The sequence below is a fragment of the Euprymna scolopes genome, chromosome 21 (assembly GCF_053919585.1).
Source record: "Euprymna scolopes isolate OS-2025 chromosome 21, ASM5391958v1, whole genome shotgun sequence".
Lineage (NCBI taxonomy): Eukaryota > Metazoa > Mollusca > Cephalopoda > Sepiida > Sepiolidae > Euprymna > Euprymna scolopes.
In genome coordinates, this window is record NC_136502.1 from 93,349,719 (window position 1) to 93,373,015 (window position 23,297).

The 23,297-nt window shown below is 32.7% G+C and overlaps 1 protein-coding gene across 1 annotated transcript in view; it reads right to left on the reverse strand.

Moving 5' to 3' along the window:
- LOC145242587 (uncharacterized) overlaps positions 1-23,297 on the reverse strand; it is a 57,046-nt gene that overhangs the window by 13,578 nt on the left and 20,171 nt on the right. The window contains exons 3-5 of the mRNA XM_080105688.1: positions 14,253-14,396; positions 9,625-9,977; positions 3,750-4,668 (exon numbers count right to left, since the gene is read on the reverse strand). Coding sequence (XP_079961814.1) covers positions 3,750-4,668; positions 9,625-9,977; positions 14,253-14,396 — 1,416 coding nt within the window. The remainder of the gene's footprint in view (positions 1-3,749; positions 4,669-9,624; positions 9,978-14,252; positions 14,397-23,297) is intronic.

Sequence of the window (23,297 nt, forward strand, 5' to 3'; positions counted from 1 at the left end):
GCTTGCATTTAAGCTGAATGAAATATTGAAAAGCACTATGGCTTCGAAATGTTAAAAATGTTCGAACGACTGACAGGGTAATATCGCCCCCACTCCCTCAAAGAGGGTAGAGTGTTTGGTAACTATTCTGTGTTTCAACCAAACAATTTCATAACAACAACAACAACAACGACAACAACAACAACTAAAAAAGATATCGTGAAGCTTAAATTTAATCTGATTAAAATATTTAAAAATAGCGGGGTGGCAAAAGTGCACACCATGGTTTACAAATGTAAAAATGTTTTGACTATCGATAAGGCAGTCTCGCCCCCTCAAATAAAAACCTGCCATGAAACAAATACATGGGTACTTGTGCTCTTCTGCCACCGGGCTGAAATAACAACGTTATTATTTAGAAAGCCATTCTTAACATGGGGAGGGGAGGGTGTTTAGTAAATATTCTGTGCTTCCACCTAACAATTTAATTTAAAAAAAAATATCGTGAAGCTTGTATTAAACCTGAATAAACTACTTAGAAATAGCGAGGTGGCAAAAGTTCAAAACAGCATCGTGTTGAAAAAACATGACGTCCGGCTCCACATTTTTCGTTACAATTACGATTTTTGCCTTTTACCATTTACTAGTGCGGTTAACGGTTACATTTTTTTTACACGCGCACACGTTAACATTTTTGGGGGAGGGGGTAAATTTTTATATTACGTTCACCTCCACATTTTTCGTTACAATGACCACTTCATAGTTTTTCATCTATCCTGATTACGAAAATTTCATTCAAATTCTGCACAGACAAGTGCTTCTAGAGATATAAACACACGTATTTTGCATCGTAATTCAATGCCTGGCAGATTTGTACTTGTGCGAGTGATACAATAATCTACTTTTCTCCTATCGACCCTGTCACCAACCATATCGATTGCGAGTGGGTGTGCTGCCTACGATTTTCGCGATTAAATTTGGGGTATTTATTTATCTACCACCCCCTACTAAATAGGGGGTGCTCTGCTCCGATATACGTTCTTTACATGGGGATGTTGAAGGTGTCTATTCCAAAGGGTGGTTGGTTGTGTTTATTCCGAAAGCCGTTCTTAACATGGAGAGTTTCTACCAATCTAAACAGTTCATATACAGCGAGAATCCCTTAATTCTAAAAAATCTGTTTACACTTTGTATTCTTATTCTAATTCTATTATTGCACATGGATTTACGCATTCTTTTATTTGCTTGTTTTTTTCAGATTCAAACAGCACATGCGGATTATCAACAACCGGAGTTTACTTTTTTGCGATGGCAGGAGGCTTCCACCAGTTAACAGGTCCTGCTAGTATATATATATATATATATATATATATATATATATATTATTTTATTCAATCTAGGTAAAGAAAATTGCCATAAGTCACTACAATGTATTTACTGTTTCAGTCCTAAAAGATATCGCCAGGTGACAATATACCTCTGTTCTTACTTGAGGTCATTCATTTAATGAAAATGAAAACCGAATATAAAAAAAAAAATAAAAAACAATAGAAAGAAGAGAAGAAAAGAAAAGGAAGAAAAGAAAATGATTTTAAGATTTTTTCTTAAAATTTCTCGTCTAGACATGTACAATTTTTCAAGAAAGGGGACTATTTCAATCATTTATAATATGACAAGAAAAGAGAATCACGAAAATGCATGAACATTACTAAGAAAAGAACAGATGAACAGTGAAACGGAGTTAATACTAAGATTTTCACAGAACAACGCGACCTGAAAAGCTAAAATACATAAAACCTAGGAAAGCTGTAAATGAAGACCCCGTGGACAAAGAGACCAAACAATAAACCACAGAGTAAGTTTATTCAGCAAACTGGACTAAAGAGCATATAAGAACGGGCATGACTGCATGGGGAAAGCGATGAACTATGAACTGTGCAAACGACTGGATTTTAAACATGAAACAAATTGTATGGACACAAGCCGGATATATGTATGTATGTATGTATGTATGTCATATGCTACTGGTACCATGTAACCCAGTACTACCTGTCTCATGATCGGGTCACCGGCGACTAAACTGGTTCCCCCACCAGACTTGTTTGGTGAGGAGGGCGGCTAGTCTGCCTGAAGGATTAAAAACAAGACCTTCTAAAGGGCGAATGAACCCTTTTTCTGAGTCAACGGCCAACTAGCACCGTGTATATTTGTGCGTGTATATGTGTGTTGGGGTGGAGAGGGCTCCCGTAAACCGTAGTGAAGGCAACCTTTTTAGGAGAAGCAAATCTCTGATATGGAAAACCATAAAGCGGGAGACTAGTGCCCGCATTAAGCTGGTCTACAGTTTAATTTGTTGCTTGCTATCTTGCTCTGGCTTGTCGCTGGATCTCAACATTTTGAACCGAGAGAGAGACTTAGCTGTTGTCGTACAAAGCTATAACATCATCTTTGTATAGATACTTCCTCAGGCATTTGGGCTCATGGACTTTAAGTGTCTGAGGGAGTGGCACTCGCCTGACAAGACGTTACATTCATCATGTATGTATATATATCTAAACTTTCAACAGAGGCGACGGATTTTCACAGAATTAGGATCGTTTTATCGAAAAATTGGCTAAAAACATTAATTCCTTCACCCTCAACTGGACACTTTTCTACAGGAAGGGGTCGCTTTTTTCGTCGATAATTTCGAAAGTCATCCCCTCTTTTCGATTGATTAGCCTTAATTTAAACCTTCGCCACTTCCGGTTCAGCGATGGATGCAAAGACGTCACTTTTTTTTCACGTTCTTTTACTCCACCGCGGTACGGGTTTGAGCCTGCCTGCCTACTACATCTTATTTTTTTTCTGAACACACACCATAAAAAAAAACGAGCAACGCCGGGCACCCAGGCTAGTTAATAATAATAATAATAATAATAATAATAATAATAATAATGATAATAATAATAATAATAATAATAATAATAATAATAAAACACTGTCAATATGTAGATTTTGCCGTCCCAGCAATAAAAGAGTAAAAGTTAAGAGGCGGAAAAACAAAGCAAATACACTGTGTTTGCCAGAGAACTGGAAGGAATATGGAACATAAAAAAGTCAATATAATATCAATAATTGTGGGAGTACTAGGAGCAATACTGATAAAACCCTGAAATAAAGACTAGGACAAATGGAAAGAAAGAGTAAAATGAGGATATGCAATGGACGGTAATAATTAAAACGTATGAAATCTTAAGAAAAATTCTCGAATGTCGAAAGCAACCTACATAAACTACAAATACTAATCAGCCACGTGGAAACTACAACAGAAGTAAAACAAAAGGACAAAACGAAACATTATATGAACATTAAAGAAACTAAAGGAACTGAAACTGCTAGAAATCTTATCACCCCACTACCACTATCACCACCCCAAATAAAATAAATCTGCCTCGTCTGATACCACACAAAATAACCATGAAGAATAAAGAAAGATGCAAAAACCGAAGAAGAGCACAAACTAGACCTCCACTAGAAAACACTGGAGAGTGCTGAGACTCAATACCCGTGAAGGCCGATGGTCGTTGCTAGCGAGAAGCAAATAATAAGCGGCTGTGGTTATAATACAATTCATTTGGAAAGGTTATTAAAAAAAGTGAACAGTACTGGGAATCTGGGGAGACTTATTGCCATCCAGAGTCCAGAAAACACCTCTGGTTTCTATGAGTAATCTCTAAAGATGACCTGTGTGAGAACTCATAGAGAGTACAAATAATAATTATGATTACCTGCCAATGGTGAAGCAAAAATGCCAATAGTTCCCTTTAGCAAGAGGATGAAACCAAAAGCTGCTGGCATATTGTCGTTACCAGTTATTTTCTCGACAATTTCGTTTAACAAACTGTACACCCCGCAATTGTACAGCCCGAAAACAATGGCATAAAACACTCGGCCTATAAAGCTATGGACATAATATGGTAACAGCACAGTGGCCACACCCAGCAATACAAAAGGCATCGTGAAGAGGATGTAGATGTCGACAATTTTGGAATTGGCAGTGATACCCATGAGGATGCGGGATGTGGTGGAAAATATTCCCATGATGGAGAGAAGGTTAGACATTTCCGAGTAGCTCGATCCATTTATTAAAGCGTAATTCGGATACAGCATGTAGACGATTTCTTCGGGAAGACTAAAAAGTGTGATTGCTAAAAGTAAGAAAATGAATTTCCGGATTTTTAGAACTTTCAAATAAGGGTTTTCTTTTCTGTGGAAGGAAATACTCGCTCGAGTTTTATTTACAACTTTACCGCGACTGGCAGCCATTTTAACTGAGGAGTTGCTTTTTTTCTCATCATCATACGACAATTTGATAGGAATTGTGTTTTTTGGACTGAGGTTTTCACTGATATTTAAATAGTCGTTTTTCTTTATCTCATCGTCTGTTAAACATAAAATGTTATTTTCCTTCTTACTCGTAATGCTTGATGTATTTCTAACATCGTGAGCCTTCTCTGTGGTGTTTTCGACCCCGTCAAAATCGTATGACTTGTTGTCTTGGCCGGAAATGACGTAAACAGACTTTGCGCTAGTTTCCGCCTTTACTTTAATTTCAGTTGCGAAAATTGTCGAAATTTGTTTGCTGTTTTCTTTGTGGTCATTTTCTTGTTTCAGTTCTATATCAGGAATGATACCGGAAGAAAACACCTTGAAAATAGAAACAAGGAAGCATGCATTTATTTCGTTGAATAATCACAATAAACAAATAATTTTTTTTTTTAATAAAAATATACAGATTTTCAAAACAAATCCAAAAACAAAATAAAATTAATATATCAAAGATGCATCTCATTTTTATGAACAACACGATTTTTTTTTAAATTTATTTCAGTAAGCCTTTAGTAAGCCAGTGAGGAATGGATTTCAAATCTCGAAGTCGTGAGAAGTAGTCTCTTTCTGTGATGTAGCGGGTATCGGCTGCTACAAGCCCCGCCAAAATAAAATTCTGCGTTTTTAGTACAGACTGAAAAAAGCACAATTATTTCAGAATTTAGAATGGACGATTAGTTGCTCATATACATTTAACGTAAAATAACCTCCAACCCCATTTCTCGGTCATTCTAACTTTTTAGGGTAGTTAACTAATTTTTTTTACCACGAACTCTAAGTCCGACCGTCAAAGTCATAAAACCTACATGTGCTTTATTTTTCATATTACCACCCAGACTTAGAGTTAGCAGTAGAAAGAAAGGGGGCGCGTTTTTTATAACTTTTTTCAATGATATATTTTATGCTAAAAGCTGATCAAGAACATTAACATGATCAAGATTTCAAACTACAAATTGGTTACATGTCCTTAAAATGTTGCCTAGTTCGAAATTTCAAAACAAACTAAAATGCTACTGAATAAATAAAATGCGTCTTACTTCATCTACTCCATCTATTAAATCTACGTACAGTATCACAAAAAAAGCAAAACGAACATGGTGGGAGTCGGAGTAAATAGTCATTTGGACAAGTCAGAGTAAACTGATCAACCTCGACTGGGTTACTTAGAGTAATGCGTATTATTGTTAAAAGAAATAGCGAAACAAAGAGAAACAGGAAAACCAACTAAATGCCATTCATACGAACAGAAAAAAAACATACAAATTTCTAAAACAAAATAAATTTAAATTTTACAGTAAGAAAAAAGGAACTGCTTATTTCTGAGAGACTTCAAGTGATTTTTTTTATTTTTTACACAGTGGTCACCACTTATCAAGGCCCGGAAGCCACTCAGGGATAAGGGTTATTGCAAGTACATTACGTTAGTGTGGAGATTTGATGAAGTGTTTACTTAAGGGGGCGGTTCATTAGGAATTTGTTAACGTTGGACTTGAAGACATCCAAGTTGTAGTCAGGTGGGAAGCAGGCAGACGGAACAGAGGTCCACAGGCGTGCATTTCTAAGAAAGAAGCTTTGTTCATGGAATCCACGTTTTGATTTAGGCACAGATAAAGAGTGGGGGAAATTTTTCGCAGTGGATTCAGCTAGACGGGTGTTTTTCGTGAAAGATTGGCGAGGGGGGACCAGAGTGTTACAATAAATAACTAAATTTTTGTTTATTTACTAGCAGGGTGATCCGAAGATGCCCGGGATTGACTGATGATCAACGAATGTTTCACACTCCCATACTTTTATTATCATCCAAATCGATGAAATACTCCATTTTTTTTCCATTAAATCGATTGATTGGCTGCTCTAATTGGGAACCCATCGCGATGCTCCTGGAGGAAGTATTACATGCCGATCGTAGCGACTAAGTTTACAATACATTGTAGTCTATATTGAACTGTAGAGAACCTACTGTTGATTTTATAAAATTATTTTTTATATATAATGGCTTGCATAAAATTTTAAAATGCAAAAGTCAAGTATCCATGCTTCAATTGTGCTCTAAACAGAAACATTCATTTCGAACGCGCCTTTATCATATCAAAGAACCTATTCTGATTTTATATACCTGGCATTACTGGTTGTGTTGTGATAAGAAAGTGAATTTAAGTTTAAAAGAATAAAAAAAAATTCAAGTATCATTGTGAAATTGTGCTTTAAACAGAAACATTAATTTTGAACGCGTCCTTATCATATCAAAGAACGTAATGTTGATTTTACATGTCGGACCTTCTGATTTGCGCGTGTTCATAAAACTTCCCAGATGCACTCGTTATGTTAGGCTGTGTAAGGTGTTAACTTTGGTCAAAATTGTCTGTTCCTTCTTTCATAGGAGTATTTCGATTATCGCAACTTATCGAAGACATTCCGACACAAAATCTGTATAAGAACACTGTCAGGCACATAAAGTACCTTCGTGTGAAATTTCATAAAAATCCACCCAGCTGTTTTCGAGTCCATAGGGAACGAACTTACAGACATACAGACACACCAAGTTCCTTTTATATACTAGTAGATATGTGAAATATGTAACTGACGATGAAATATTGAATAATTCGACCCCTCTCTTTCCAAGCTTATAACTACTCGAAAGATGTAATTCAACCTCTATTTTTTTTCAATTAAAGGAGCGAGGACCAAGGTTTCATTAAAATAAAAAACAAGACAAAAAACAAAAAAACAAAAAAAAAAACAACGTGGTTAAAAAAAAAAAGTTTCAAACTTCGGACTTTACAGATAAATTTCTAAAAAACACTTCTTTTTTGCTTTAAATTTGAATTTATTATTTATTGATCTTTTATCTTCAATTTGTGATATATAAAACTTCGGTGAGTAAATTAATTATTTACTTTTTAATAGACATTTCAAAATGGGGGGGGGGCGTGAATTAAAAAAAAAACCTTTGTCTAAAATATTATATTCGGTTTATTGGAAAGAACATAAAATTTCACATTGACCCTGAAAATATCGTAAAAATAGAATCAATAGAAACATTTTGATAGATTTTTAAAGTTTAAAAACTGAAAAATATTTAACTCGTAAAATTCAATTGATTCCATTACGTAAAAAAATGTTTTAAAAAAATAAAAATATTTCTATTACCTTTTATACAACTTTAATAGTTTATTTTGGACGTATAATCCATAAAGAAAATAAACAACCCACTTTTAAAGGAGAAACTACGAGTTTTTTTATATTTTATTCGCAGTTTCGTATTAGGGGTGTCAAAAATTCCCCCGAAATTCTGGTACACCTAATGTTGCGATGTCTTCGAATAAATGAATCAGACAGCATTCAGTTAGATAAAGGCTGACACAGCGATATTTATATAACATATAAAAAAGAAACGATAACCATTAAAATCTGCTTTAGCAAATCTGTTCAGGTTTTAGTGACCATCATATGGAACACGGTTTCAAGTGCTAATTGCCACCATACAAAACATGACACCAATGATATCAGCGGAAGTATGAGGAGAAATCATGGAGTGCGGAAGCCAACACCCATCACAAGACATAACCAACTGCGGGTAAGTTGGAAGAGAATTACGCTTCATAAAAAAACAACTAGGAATAATATAAAAAAAGAATACACGAAACCAAGAGAACTGAAACTTCCGAGGAAATATATGTAAGAAAAATCCAGTAATATAAAAAGCGTAAAGATACCACTTCCGATCGGTGCCACAAAAATGTATTGTGGCAAGTCTAACAGGGTGAAAAGACTGAGGAAGAATGTTGTATTGGGAGTCCCAGCTTAAATGCTATCTAGGTAGTTTGTAGAAATAAAGACTATCTAGGTTGTTTTTAGAAATAAAGAAAATAAGAATGTTTATTTTCTCATTAGCTTAGAAATAAAGAAAATAAGAATGTTTATTTTCTCATTAGTTTAGCAGGGTTAGTTTTGACAGCTGTCAAACTCAGTCACCTTGAGTGGCCCAGATAGAGTGCACCGGAAATTGGAAGGTGACACTGAATTCTGGGTAACTTCCGGTGATGACGAGACGGGGGAGAGAGGGTCTAGGCGGCAGATTAAGCGAACGGGAATTTGGGTGCCTCCCGACAACCAGGATCCGAGATGTAGAATTTGCCTTGAATAAAGATTGAAATTTCAAGTCCATCTTGTTTGTTCATCAATGAATCTGGCTGTAGTGACCCGACTCCCAGCAAGATGGAGAACCAGCGAAGGAGAGAATATCATCGCTGGCCAAGGCAAATTCAGGTATGGTTACATTGCATTTGTTTGCGCATACACGTCATCGGAAACATCCCTAGGCAAGGTAAAAAGACATTAGAAGAATCACACCCACACCCACATGAGAAGAACATTGATAAGAACACACCCACACACGTATATATATATATATATATATATATATATATATATATATATATATATATATATATATATATATATATATATATAAGGACCTTTAGGCATAATACGCAAAGACACACACTAATGAGCGTACAGTAATGAATGTACTTCTAACAGATCCCTTCTAATATAACCCAATATGTAACAAGAATATCACCATCTTGAAAGGCACAGAGAGTACTGGTGTCGCATAGGGGATTTCATATTGGGGAGACGGCGCTGCTGACGGGGAGATGGAAGAGAGAAGCGACATTTATAGCATTTTACAGTCTGTGGTTTCTTATTACATATATTGTAAGAGGAGTAGAGAGAGATTGATCAGTTCTTTAACACCGGAGTGGGCAGTCATTACTTAGATGGAGAGGAGGACACATTTCTTAGATGAGTTATACACAAAGTTCATTATAAAGATGAGTGGGAACCATGTTCATATAAATGATTTCACATTACCTTCAATTTGGTAGAATGATGACACGAAGACGGCAGTTACAAAATATGAGATGTTCTTTTATTCCATTTGACCGGTCAAAATGATGATCACATCCAGGAATTCAAAGTCGACTTCATGATTAAAGGTTTTCCCTTCGCTTCCAAAGGGACCCTCCTCATGTCAGCTCTGTCTCCTATCTTCGTCATATAAAAATATCTTATAATAATGCAAGTAAAGTTATAACTAAGATAAATTATCTGATTGCAAGGGAGGTAACTTATAATCGATCAGTGCAAGGTAGAAAATGTATTACATCTATACATGCAAAGAACCAATCTGTTTTTGGATGTTATTATTTTGAAAATAGATCTTAATTTCGTTGGAATTTGTTAGTAGAAAGGAAAATGAAAAATACTTACTTTTTCACCATCATTGTTTTTGTTTTCAGTTTTGAATGATTTTTCGTTAACAAATTTCTTTTCATTTTTTGTATTCGATTCATTATATTCCAATTTGGAAATCTGGTCTAATTCGAAAGAAGAGGGCCGCATCAGTGCCCCAAATACTAGTTTTTGTAAAGTCATGCCTCCAATTAGGAGAAAGGTGGGTTGTAGGCCAAATTTTTCATGTATAAAACTGCAGACAATGGGCATTATAGTAAGGCCGAAACCTTGCCCAGACATAGCAACTCCGGACGCAAAAGAAAGGTAGCGGTCGAAATTGAAGCTGACCAACGCTATAATAGCTATATGCGTTAATCCCGAGCCAAAGCCTGAAAATAAATTATATCTTTCGATAACCATTTGTTTAAATAAATATAAGAACATTATAACGTCCTTTACTTTTGCAGTGAGTAGAGAAAGTATACGAACCTGTTAAAAACATTAATGTTTTTCTAATTATTTATCTTTGCTTAACTATCTTTAAACCAAGACGCCAATTTTCAATTTTTTAAATTGTTACACTCGGTTTTCGTGGTCTATCTCTCTCTCTCTATCTCTCTCTCTCTCTCTCTCTCTCTATATATATATATATATATATATATATATATAATAAAAGTGTTACATACATAGGAGGTTAAAGTCTCTCTCTCTCTCTATCTATCTATCTCTCTTTCTCTCTCTCTATATATATATACCTATATATATATATCTATATATCTATGTATATATCTATCTATCTATATATATCTATCTATATCTATCTATCTATCCATCTATCTATATATATATCCATCTATATATATATATATATATATATATATATATATATATATATATAATAAAAGTGTTACATTCAGGGGAAGGGTTAAAGTTGCGGCGAGCGTAAGAAGTACATATTATTATTACACTTTTAAAAAAATAAAACTGATTAGGCTATTTTGGAAGTACAGACCTTAGTAATTTAATATTTCGCCAACAACAAACATAACAGCCGTATTTGAAACTTTTACGAGGGGAGGTGCATGCTACCACCGAGCAACGTCGGTTAACGGGTCCTTCTAGTAACGAATAAAATCTTTGCTTGAGTTGATGAATAAAGCGCACATACATATATTAGCATGTTGAAATGCGAAATGTTCTTTTCAACTGGCCGACATGTTTATACTTCTTTTTGCGCATAAAATTCATTATTTCAAGTTAATATTTAGGTTTATTCATTATCTGTCTCGATAGAGAACGCGGTTTTGACACGAAATTTTTTGGTTTCGATTCTAGCTGATGGCATTTTTTTAAAAACTTTTATCATCATATTTTTTATTTATAATAAATGCGAATATCTGCATGAATTTAAATGTTTAAACGCGTTTTACGACAATCGGAATTACAGTCGCTATCATATTAATATAGAGATTCTTGAATCATATTTTGAAAGAATGTATAGTGGTACATTTTAAAGAGACACGGCAATATGTAATACTGAGGTAACGATGAGGGAGACAAGACATTTATAAGAAGAGAGAGAGAGAGAAAGAGAGGGGGGAGAGAGAGTGGAATTCCTTATTGAAGGGATGTGTATTACTGTTCTTTTACATCGGACTTGCAGCATCATTACTTATGATGGCGGAGGGGGACACATTATACTTGGAAGGGGGGGCTATACAAGTTCATATTAAGACGATTAACACATTACCTTCGATTGTTGAATGACGACACGAAAACAACAGTTACAAAAATCGATGATGTTCTTTATTTCATTTGACCGGTCGAATGATGATGACGTCAGCAATTCACATTTGTTCTACATGGTTAAACTTCTACCCCTTCGCCTCTGAGGGGGACCCTCCTATGACCGTGTCAGTTCTTTCCAACCGACTCTGCTGACTGTTCGAACTTGACTGCCCGGCTGTCGACTCTTCTAATCTGCTAATCCTAGCTCCTATTATTGAGAATTCCCTTTTTGCTATGATGTCAGATGTGTGGTCCCAAAACGTGACCAGCTCACGTGGTTAAGCATCGTTTCTAAAACACACTTCTGCAAACAAAGAATTCTCCACTAACCTATTTTTTTACAATATATTTTTTTTTGTATTATTCATTCTTTTTTAGCTGACATTTTTAATTCAGTTTTCATAAAAGAATGAAAAATTCTTTTTACAATACAAACAATATCCAACTATTTTAAATGGAATTTAACAATAGCGAAATTCTAACATTCCAATTCTAAATCTATTTCTGAACCTTGCTTCGAATCTCGGTCTATCCTAATCTCATTTTCCACTTATCTAATGTTCTTCTTATTTACAGGAAACAAACAGCTCTTTTTTCCTGTAACAAGAACAAGCACAAAAACAGGATAAAAGATTAAACTAGAAAAAATAGTGTATTGGCATAACCTCTATAAAATTAAACGCAATTGCTCCTATCTCATGGGGGATGTTGAAAAAGAAGCCATTATGAATTAATGTTTCGTTTAATCAATAAGATAATTATGTTTGAGGACGGAATATTTACATATATCAAATACAACCTAGTAATGCCGGGTATTTCAGCTAGTCTAATAATAAGTTCAATACGTACGGACTATTGAACCTCTGACGAGATATGCTGACGTTGAAACGTTAGTCGATTCGCGTGGGTTCTTTCTAATGTTTATATAATTTTATTTATAAAAGTTCAACTCACGTATTGAGTACTTTTGCTATATATTATTTTTTTTTTAGTTCATATTGTTTATATATTGGAAATTAATGTATGTATAGGTATATAGTCTTGGGGGATATGGAAAAAGAAACCATTATGGATAATGTTTCGTTTAATGAATAAGATAATTATGTATGAGGACAGGATATTCAGATATATCAAATACAACCTGGCAACGCCGTGTACTTCAGCTAGTATAGATATGAACAAAAAAGTCAGAATATAACATGGGAAATGCGATTTAAAGAATATGTATAACTGACAAGAAAAGAATACATTTAAATACATAATATCAGTCCATGGGAGAAAGTGGGATTTAAACTTAAAATATATAGTTGAACAGTTCAAATGATAATCTACATTAGAGTCAAATAGTTCAAAACGTAATAATGTTATCTTCGTATGAAAATATTTGTGTAATGATTAAGAGTCAATAAAAAAAGTAAAAAAAAAAGAAAATCATATGATAATTATAGACCACAGAGGGTTAAAGGTCTAGATAACAAAGTCGTCGATATGCAATCTTTATTCAGATTCATGAATCAGGATATCAGGTTAATATCATTTTAGAATATAATACCTTCTCTGCTGTTTGTTGGATGAGACTGATACAGACATTTTATTGATGAAACAAGCGGATAGGTTTTGAAATTAGTAGTTCACATATAATTTACATTCAATATATTTTTTCGTTTGCACTCGAAAAGAAGTTAGAATGTTAAAATTTTAAACAGCGGCATTTTTATTAACTTAAAAAACATACTGTTTTTGTGTGTGTGTTTCGGGAAGCATTTTTGTTCGACCTGCAACGTAATTTAATAATTTCTTCTTCTTCTTCTTCTTCTTCTTCTTCTTCTTCTTCTTCTTCTTCTTCTTCTTCTTCTTCTTCTTCTCCACGATGCAAACCACAGTAAGAATAACACTGTGAATATCATATCCCAGTTCCTACCTATTAGGACATATATTTGTCGATCACGTGACATATATATATATATATATATATATATATATATATATTTGTCGATCACGTGACAGAGAACAAGGGTAGATGTGTGTGTATCACTTAACAGCAAATTCTTGTGACAAATGTATGATGTAATTTGAGCGAACTATGTCGTGCTCTTTAGATAAAATATAAATTCTAATCGATTGCAGAGAATTACGTATTCTATTCTACCCGATAATTCTAATAATAAACATTTGAATATATTAACTGTTAAAATAATTATCTTTGGATCGTTTTATATCTAATACGCCATTCCTCAAGAAAATTAGTCTAACGAAATGAAACCACCAAAATGTTCTATGCACAAAAATAATTGGTTTCTGTTGAACATATTTACTCAGAATTTCATCTTTTAGTGCTTCTTTATAATCACGTCTTATTGAGAGTAGTGTCGCCATTTTACAAACCTCTTTACTAAATTAAAGTAGCGCAGGACGCTCAGATATTTTGCGTTTGTGTAAACAAAACACCGAAAAGATTGTTCACAGAGAACGTATCATGGGCAATATATTATGTAAATGGAATTTAACTAAGAATCTATTATGCAATACATCAATTAGAGAAACAGATTTTCAGGATAAATAAATTGGCATCGTCAATATTCAATAATGTTTGTGTTCTTCCGTTCACACCGAAGTCAGACTGACGGGCACGACAATCGACATCTAAGATGGTGATGTGATCACACGTGGAGTCCGAACCATACTATAATCTTTTTACGTAAATATTCCGAAAGTATTAATAATGTAGAATATCTGCACGAATATAATAACACATAATAGTTAACTAAAGATGATTATCCATTAAGAAAAACCGAAAAAACTAATAAGGAACCATAAAAATATCTAATTGATCTAAACCGTTTCGTTATACAGGTAATATAATAAAAGAAACTTACCTGCCAAAAGGCTATATGAAATTATGTAGATCCAAATGTCATGAACAAGGAAACAAATGATAAAGCCGATGACTTCCAACGATGCACCAATAAGAACTGTCGTCCGACAACCATATTTATACACAATTAAGCTGGCAATGGGTCCTGCAATAAATAAGCATTTTCCTTTGACAACCAAAAGAGCAAACAAATTACTTCAACAAAACTGAGCTTATATATATATATATATATATATATATATATATATATATATATATATATATATATATATGTATATATATATATTCAATGTGCCTCAAAAGAAGCTGACGGATAAAAATATTTCTAACTGCCTTAATTTTTAACATCTTTCTTTCTTTTTTTTCAGAGCATCTAGAGTAACCTTACTATAGTCATCATGAGTTGTTATACCACCGGGGAGAAATATTTATCGTAGAGTGGCACTCCGGTTGAATGAGTTAATATCAGAAATTCAAAGAAAATTTCGATGCTATTTTAACGCATGAAACTCTCCTAGTCCCAATGCAATTAAATCTATGGTGGCTCGATATCATCAGCAAGGATCTGCATGTGACCTCCTTAAATCTTGTCGCCCCCGCACAGCAAGAAGTGATTAAAATCGTCAACGATTTGCAGAAAGTGTGGATGAAGATCCACCCAAATCAGTAAGAAGGTCAAGTCAAACTGGGGTCTCTCGATCATCTTTTCACCGAATGCTTCATGAAGAGGGCAAGTACTCCTACAAAATTCAGTTGATGCAAGAGCTTCAATCAAGATATTATGAAAAACGTTGGATTACTCCATGCAATTCCAAGATTTGGCCAATGGGGATCCAAATTCCTCAAAAAAGTCATTATGTCAAAGGAGGCCCATTTCCATTTGAATGTGTACATAAGTAAAGAAAGTTGCAGGATTTGGGGGTCAAAAAATCATGAAGGCACTATACAACGGCAATTACACCCTAAAAATGGTGGGAAGTAATGGCAGATGAAGTAATCAGGGAATTAATTCTTCGAAGCCGAAGAAAGAGAATACCTAAGAGTGAGAGGAGCCCGGTACCGTCAGACGTTTGAAGATTTTGTTACAAATAAAAAATAAAAAAATAAGAGGAAGAAATGTTTGGGTACAAAACAAACCACCAATTTGGTTCTAGCAGGACGGCACAACACTGCATACAAGACGAGAAGCAGGAAAACTGCTCCAGGACATATTCGGCAATAAAGTAAGTTCTCGTGATTGTGAAATAAATTGCCCTTCCACTCGCCAGATCTCAACTGTGCAGATTTCTTCTTTTGGAGTTACCTCAAAGAGTGGGTATACGCAAACAAACTGGACACAATAAATGCCCTCAAAAACAAGTTTGTATTGGAATCGGGGAAACACTTTGGAATCGTCACATTATTATTATAATATATATATATATATATATATATATATAGAGAGAGAGAGAGAGAGAGAGAGAAAGAGAGAGAGAATGTGAGAGAGAATATATAATTATTTCAACAGCCAAACAACGCCGCAGCTCACAAGAGTCATGAAAATCAACAAACCGTAAGTCCTAGACTCGAGTTTCGCCCGCATTTGGGCTCATCACTTTGACACATCCGAACTCAGGATTCGAAACTCGAGTTTCTTGTATGCCAGGCAAGCACGCTACCAACTGATCAAACGCGCCGCACACAAGAAAGTCTTATTAATTATCACAAATCAAGTAAACTGCAACGAAATTCGACAGTGGAATGAACCTACTTTCGTCTTGAACAAGAGATGTAATCATCGCGACCAGCTATAACCGAAATCGATGCCTCACTAGTAGGAATTTTATACTCGGTAATGATTTTATCACGACAAGCTTACCTAACGAGCAATAAGAATATATATATATATATATATATATATATATATATATATATATATATATATATATATATATATATATATATCGAAAAAATTGCTGCCAAATTTTATGGATTAAAAACTACTGCCCACCCCAAATACTACTCTTACCTCGAAGAGTTTGAGAATTCAATGTTAAATTTAGTCAAAAAAATTAAATTTAAGAAACAAAAACACTATTATAATCCCGTTACTCGAAAAATAAATAATTTTGCCGAAAAAGTTAAAAAGAATAAACATATATTCGTCCCTGCTGATAAGACAAAAAATTATTATAAACTTGACTATTCTACATATAAAAAAAAAACTTTTGTATAAAGAAGTTAATAAATCTTATGAAATAGTCCCTCCTTAGACTTTAGATTCCATTAATTCTGAAGCTGAACTTTTACTGACTTCTATGAATATACATAACTTCACTGAAATAATTCTCCTGGTACCCCTAGATTCATCCTCAAAGATCATAAACCTAATTTCTATGACAACCCCTACATCAGATTGATCTTCCCATCTAACTCTGACTTAGGAACTGTAAGCAAAAATATCTTAGACAGAATCATCCCTTCTATTAAAGAAAAAGTAGGTTTCCCTTTGGCTGAATTCAGATTTCGTAATTAATTGGTTTATTTCCCTTAAAAATAAACATCTCCTTAACTTCATAACATTTGACATCCAAAATTATTATCAATAAATTTCTCCGATCCTTTTAAATAAGGCTCTTATCTTTGCTAAAAGAAATTCTGACTTAACTAATTTAGAAATAAAATTAATTCTCCGAGCGAGATTTTAACAATAAGTTTTGGACTAGAAAGGATACCCCTGATAATTTTGACATCTTGATGGGTGCTTCTGACTCTGCAGAAGTTACCGATTTAGTGGGACTCTTCTTACTGAAAGAACTTAAATACCACTTTAAACATATCCAAGGGGTCTGTATAGAGACGATGCCCTTTTTACTACAACAGCCAGGCCAAGAGAGTACAACAAAACAATTAAAAAATTACATAACTTCTTCAATAACTTTGGCCTTTCTATAATTATCGAACCAAACAAAAAAACTTCAAATTTTCTAGATGTTACATTTAATCTTAACACCGAAACTCATAGCCCTTATCATAAACCTAATCTTACGCTTTTATACGACCATAAATCTTCTAACCACCCCGACTCAATTATAAAATATATAGTACCATCTGTCTCTAGAAGAATTTCTGCTCTTTCTGCTGATAAAAAAACTTTTAATCAAAATGCTACTTTCTTCAATAATTCCTTATGGAACTCAGGACATGAGAAAAAGATTAAATACAACAATTATGCTCCTCCTGCAGGCCGTCTTAAATCTGTAATCACACACAATATGACGCGTAAGAAATCAGTTCAAATAACAAGAGCTGCCGCTATCAATAACAATGAACCAGTCTATATTTATAATCCAAACCAAAATACTAATCGCATCAGGAGAAAGAAAAATATTTGGTTAAATCCCCCATTTAGCCTAAATGTCAAAACTAATATACCTAAGGAATTCTTCAACATTGTACAAAACTCTTTCAAATACCCACACAGATATAGTTCTATTTTCAATAAAAATTCAATCAGGATTTTTTCAATGCCTAATTTAGCACAAAGAATCTTAACATCTAATAACAAAAAATTAAATCAGCCCAAAAACTCCCTTTCCCAATTAAACCCAAAACTAAATGTAATTGTAATAACAAACATCTTTGACCACTCAATAATGATTGCATCCATAAAGATGTTATATATTCTTGCACTATTACTGAGTTCCCACGCAATCCTCCCATAACAGACCGTAATATTTCGTCTTCAAGTTATTCTTCTTCCCATCCTCCATCTGATATAGTTACTAATCCAATACACCATTCGAGCAGCCCTTCCATCTACAATCATACAACTAGTAATAATGATAATAATAATAATAATGAGAATTACAATCATACAACTAGCAATAATGATAATAATAATAATAATGAGAATAACAATATTTCTCCTAACAGCCATCCTAACACTAACAACACTCCTTATCCCCTCCAAAATAGTCCTCATACAATCATTGTCCCACCATTTGTTGAACACTATGAACAAAATTCAAACCATTTAACTAATACAAATTAGCAAATTAATATTAATACCAGACCTCCAGCTTTTAATAAAGTACATACATATATCGGCGCTACTTCAACATTAATTAAGAAAAGAATATCAAACCACATTTCTTCTTTTAACAACCATAATTCTAATAATAACCAAGGAACTTCTCTAACCACTTTAATTAAAAGACTTAACTTTAATAATACCCTCTTCTCAATCAAATGGACCATCATAAAAAAGTTAAGTCTTATACTCCAGGCTCTAAGTCATGTCGCCTCTGCACAACCGAAGCTATAACTATAATTACTTCCCCTCAAAATAACAATATAATAAATTCTAAAAATGAACTGATCTCTTTCTGTAAACATAAGTCCAAATTTAATTATGGCAATTTTGAAATTACATAGTTATTACTTTACCCTTTATATAGATATAAAAAAAGTTTTTCTTTAACTTATTGTTTTTCTACATACTTCTTAATTTATAATTTAATAATCCTTTATTTTAATTCTTTATCTCTTCTTTGCATGGCCGGTTATTTATCTGCATTTTCTGCTTTATTCTTTAAACTTTCCTATCTATCTAATATATTAATCTACCTACATTTTCATATCTTGTATGTATATTTACTCATATTTTACTATATGCATTTTTTTCTTGCTTTTTCCTGAAATTGCAGATACCGGCCATTCTCTCCCCTTAAATAATTTTTCTTTTCTTTTTTTCTTTTATATTTTATATTTTATTTATTATTTATTTTTTTTATGTATTTATTCTTTATTTATTCTTTATTTTCTATTTATTTATTAATCTATTAATTTATTTATTTATTTTCCATTTAGTGTCGTCTAACAACTCTTGCTGACATTTTTTTAAGTGATGACCTGTATATTTCAGTTGACCTATATTATTTTGCCCTATATATATTTTTTTCGCGCCTTTAACATTTCCTGTCTGCGTCATTTTGACTTTTGTTTCCCTTTATTTTATATTTTATATTTAACTTTATCATCTTTTTCTTTCTTCTCTTTCTCTTCCCTGGTCTTTCTTATTTATTTTTGTGTCTCGGAAGTAGAGTGAAAAGCATATCTTATTTTTCTTTTATTAATATTATTGGAATCTTTTCTTTTTTCCTTGTACACATTTTTGTGAATTATTTCATGGATTTCTGCCTTTGGATTATTATGGACCATCTTCTTCCAATTACGGGATTACCTTGGATTTTACTTGTACAAATGGAAATTCTTTTAACTTTCTTGAAGTTTTACATTTGGATTTTACCGTTACTGGATTTTTTATCTTCCACCAGACTATCCATTCATGTATAATCACCTTTTTCTTCACCATATTCCCTCTGCTTCACTTTTTTTGTTTTCAAGTAAGATTTTTGACTTACTTGTGGTTTCATCAATACTTCTGCATGCAAAATCCGATCCTGCATTTTGCTAATCCCTACCCTCTGTTGAGAAGGAAAGTATTTCTTCGAAACTCCGCGGATTAAGGACTATCCATTTATCTAGTGTTTCCTTTTCAGATTAAATATGTTTTAACTCATTTCAAAGTGCTTTTAACATATTTTATTAACTGTTTGCTCATATATATATACTCCTAGGAATTTCTTTTTGTATATTGATATTCATATTAAAAGCCGTTTTTTTCTATTTATTTAAAAAGAAAATAGAGCTTTGTTTTATATATATATATATATATATATATATATATATATATATATATATATATATATATATATATACTAGCAGGCATTAATGAAAATATCATATTTAAGGTTGAAAAATACGCTTATATATAATTTTTTTTATTAATGCAGATTTCGTATTATTATCATATTATATTGGATCCACTATATAGTAATGATTTAAAAAGTTAAAAAAAAAAATGACTCGTGTGCCACCATCGAGAATCGAAACCAAAACGTTTAGCTTACGATTTAATTTTTCCTTTGACATTAATGCCCGAGCTATGAAGACCTGTTTGCTGCAAGGCTAAAAATTAAAACATAAACCAATAGCTATTACGTTACGCATCCGTATTCCTAATGCCGTCGTTCGACCTTTATTTGGCATTTTTTATTTTCACCCTTTTGCACAGATATTCGCATATATTTGAATACACTATATATAAAGTTTCATGTCGGTACACCAAAAACTGACAGAGGAGTTTGACAGGCAATTTTTTAAACAAATATATATATACCCATACATAAACATATATAGAAAGAGATTTATGTTTACTATAAGCTTTTTACGCAAATATTATGCAAGTATAAATCATGTAGAATATCTGCATGAATATTATTACACGTAATAAGTAACTAAAGATGATCATCTCTTAAGAAAACCGAAAAAAAAAACTAATAGGGAATTAATAAAAATGAATATTGTAAAAAATATGAAAATTAGCTAAATCTTCTGCAGATTAATGCAATTCCACGACCCATATATAAGAAAATTGTATTTTTTAAAATAAATAGAAATATGGGTGTTTAATATGAATAGCAATACACAATAAGTAAATTAGTAGAGGTATATATATATATATATATATATATATATATATATATATATATATGGTGACCCCAAAAAACGGGTCCCAACTCTAATTAGGCCCCGTTCCTTAGTGTTTTGTCCGAATGAAATGAAACTTTGGTCATAACTAGTTTATTATATTCAAAACATCACATCAAAACACTAGGGTCTTTGGCCTTTTTTTCTCCGTTGACTGTAAAATGCTCAGAAAAACAATTGAATGTCCTCTGTTTTTTTTTTGGTCACCCTGTATATATATGTGTGTGTGTGTGTGTGTGTGTGTGTGTGTGTGTGTGTGTGTGTGTGGTCATCCACATGCAGTACTATTTCGTTGTAACTCATAAATGCAGCTAGACTATCGCATCTTCCTACACACACACACACACACAGATATAAATATATATATATGTGTATATATATATATAAAGTATAAATAAAGATAAAAAATAAAGTTACATAGGAACTTTATTACGTTATCAATTCAATAAGAGTTACAGAAAATAAATGAGAAACCTCTTAGACCACGGCATTTCGAAGCTAAATGCCTCTCGTCAGAAGAGAAGATAAAGTCAGTATTATACAAAAGTAAAAAACTAGACAACACCGACTTTAAAACATTCAGATTGGAGATAGAAAATTTGGAGATTTGAATTGGAAAAAATTATAGGAGACGTGATACGATGGAGATAAAAGAGACAAAGTGCATAAAAAATAAACGTTAAAATATACAAAACAATGTATAATGAAATACTAAGAATTTTTTAATATAAAAACAATTCTAAAACTTAAAAATTTTTTTTTTTAAATCTCCAAAAATTAAAAAATTAAAACATTTTCAAAAATTAAAAATATTTACAATAAAGTTCCAATAAAGAATTTAATCATAAAATATAAATAAAGCAGTTCAATAATAAATGAAATACGAATAAAGTAGTTAAATAATAAATAAAGTAAAGCTAGGAAGATGTAAGAGAAGGTAATAAAAAAATTTTAAGAAAGTTAAAATGTAAATCAACTTGGAGGATAAGCCATCAGGAATTAGGTGTACTTCAGGATAAAATGAAACGTAAGTTAATATCCAGTAGATTCGCATGCAGAATACTCCAGAAGAAAGATGTCAACGTTTGTGATGAGTCCAAAAAAAAAAAAAAAAAAAAAACTGAAGAAGTAACCCGAAGAAGTAATCCAAATCCAGGTTCTTGAATAGGGAAATCCTCACGGAAGAAACGTGTATCAAACGCTATTGTACGTGAAATTTATATTCATGCACATCAAGGGATTTTTAAAAGGATTTCAAAGCGATGCAGAATTATTACACGAAAGGTCCGCACACAATGCAATGGGTGTCAAGTTCAGTAGAAAGAAGCAGTAAAATGTTAGTGAGAGCCCAATTCCATTTTTTAAAGCTGTTCAATTTAAACTCATAGACAAAAACTCACAGTATGAATTAATAATATAAGGTAAAATTCAAGAAATAATTAAGGTTTCGTATGGACCAGAAAGATATGAGAGAGTAACTGACATTCTCAAATAATAAAGGCAACATGAAATGAGAGAAAACCTTTATTAAAACTTAAAGTTTAAAATTTAGTTACTAAGTGGTGGCGGTTGTCTATTTAAATGGACATTCCGACAAGTTATTTACGGGCGTCAATTCCATGGTCGAGTGGGAGAATCGCCGACTGTCAACACGACGGTTCTAGGTTCAATCCTTGGCTTGGGAGAGATGCTGGTCTAGCGGCACTTATGAGTTGTGATACAACGAAACAGGACTATATGTCGATGACTACAAATATATATATATATATATATATATATATATATATATATATATATATATTATTCGTATATTGTATTCAAGGCTTTCTTAGACTATATATTGGGTTTTTAGATATGTATGGCTACGTTTCCTACCTCTTATCTATTTGCCTTTCTGGTACCTAAAGTACTTAAGCTTTTATGCATTTTTATTCTCATAGCATTTATATTCTAGTTGACATGTCGCAGAATGGATATTGTAATCCTTAACTTACTTATTAATAGTTTTTCTTTTTCTATTTTATTTATCTATTTTCTTTTCATATATTAGTGAAAATAGTAACCGTATTATTTTACATTTTTTTTTTATTGGGAAAGTAGTATTATCCACTAGAGAGCCATGTATTTAACAGCTGTCCTGTTTTTAAATCTCCGAAACAGCTACATGGTAAGCAGCTGATGCTCCCCGTTTTCTATTTACAAAATTTTTGTTAAGGTTTTCTCTTTTCATCCTTATGTAGCTAAATTCTGTTTCAAAATTGAAGACTTTTGCGAAATCGGCTTATGCAAGTGCTAAGTCTATTTCAATTTAATGCTTTTGTTTTCATCCTTATATAAATGAATTCTCTTTTGTCATTATATAGTTTTTAGAAGTCGGATTATGTAGGTGCTAAGTCTGTGATAGGTTAAAGTTAATATTTTTTTCTTCCGGGAATTTTAAACTGCATTCTTT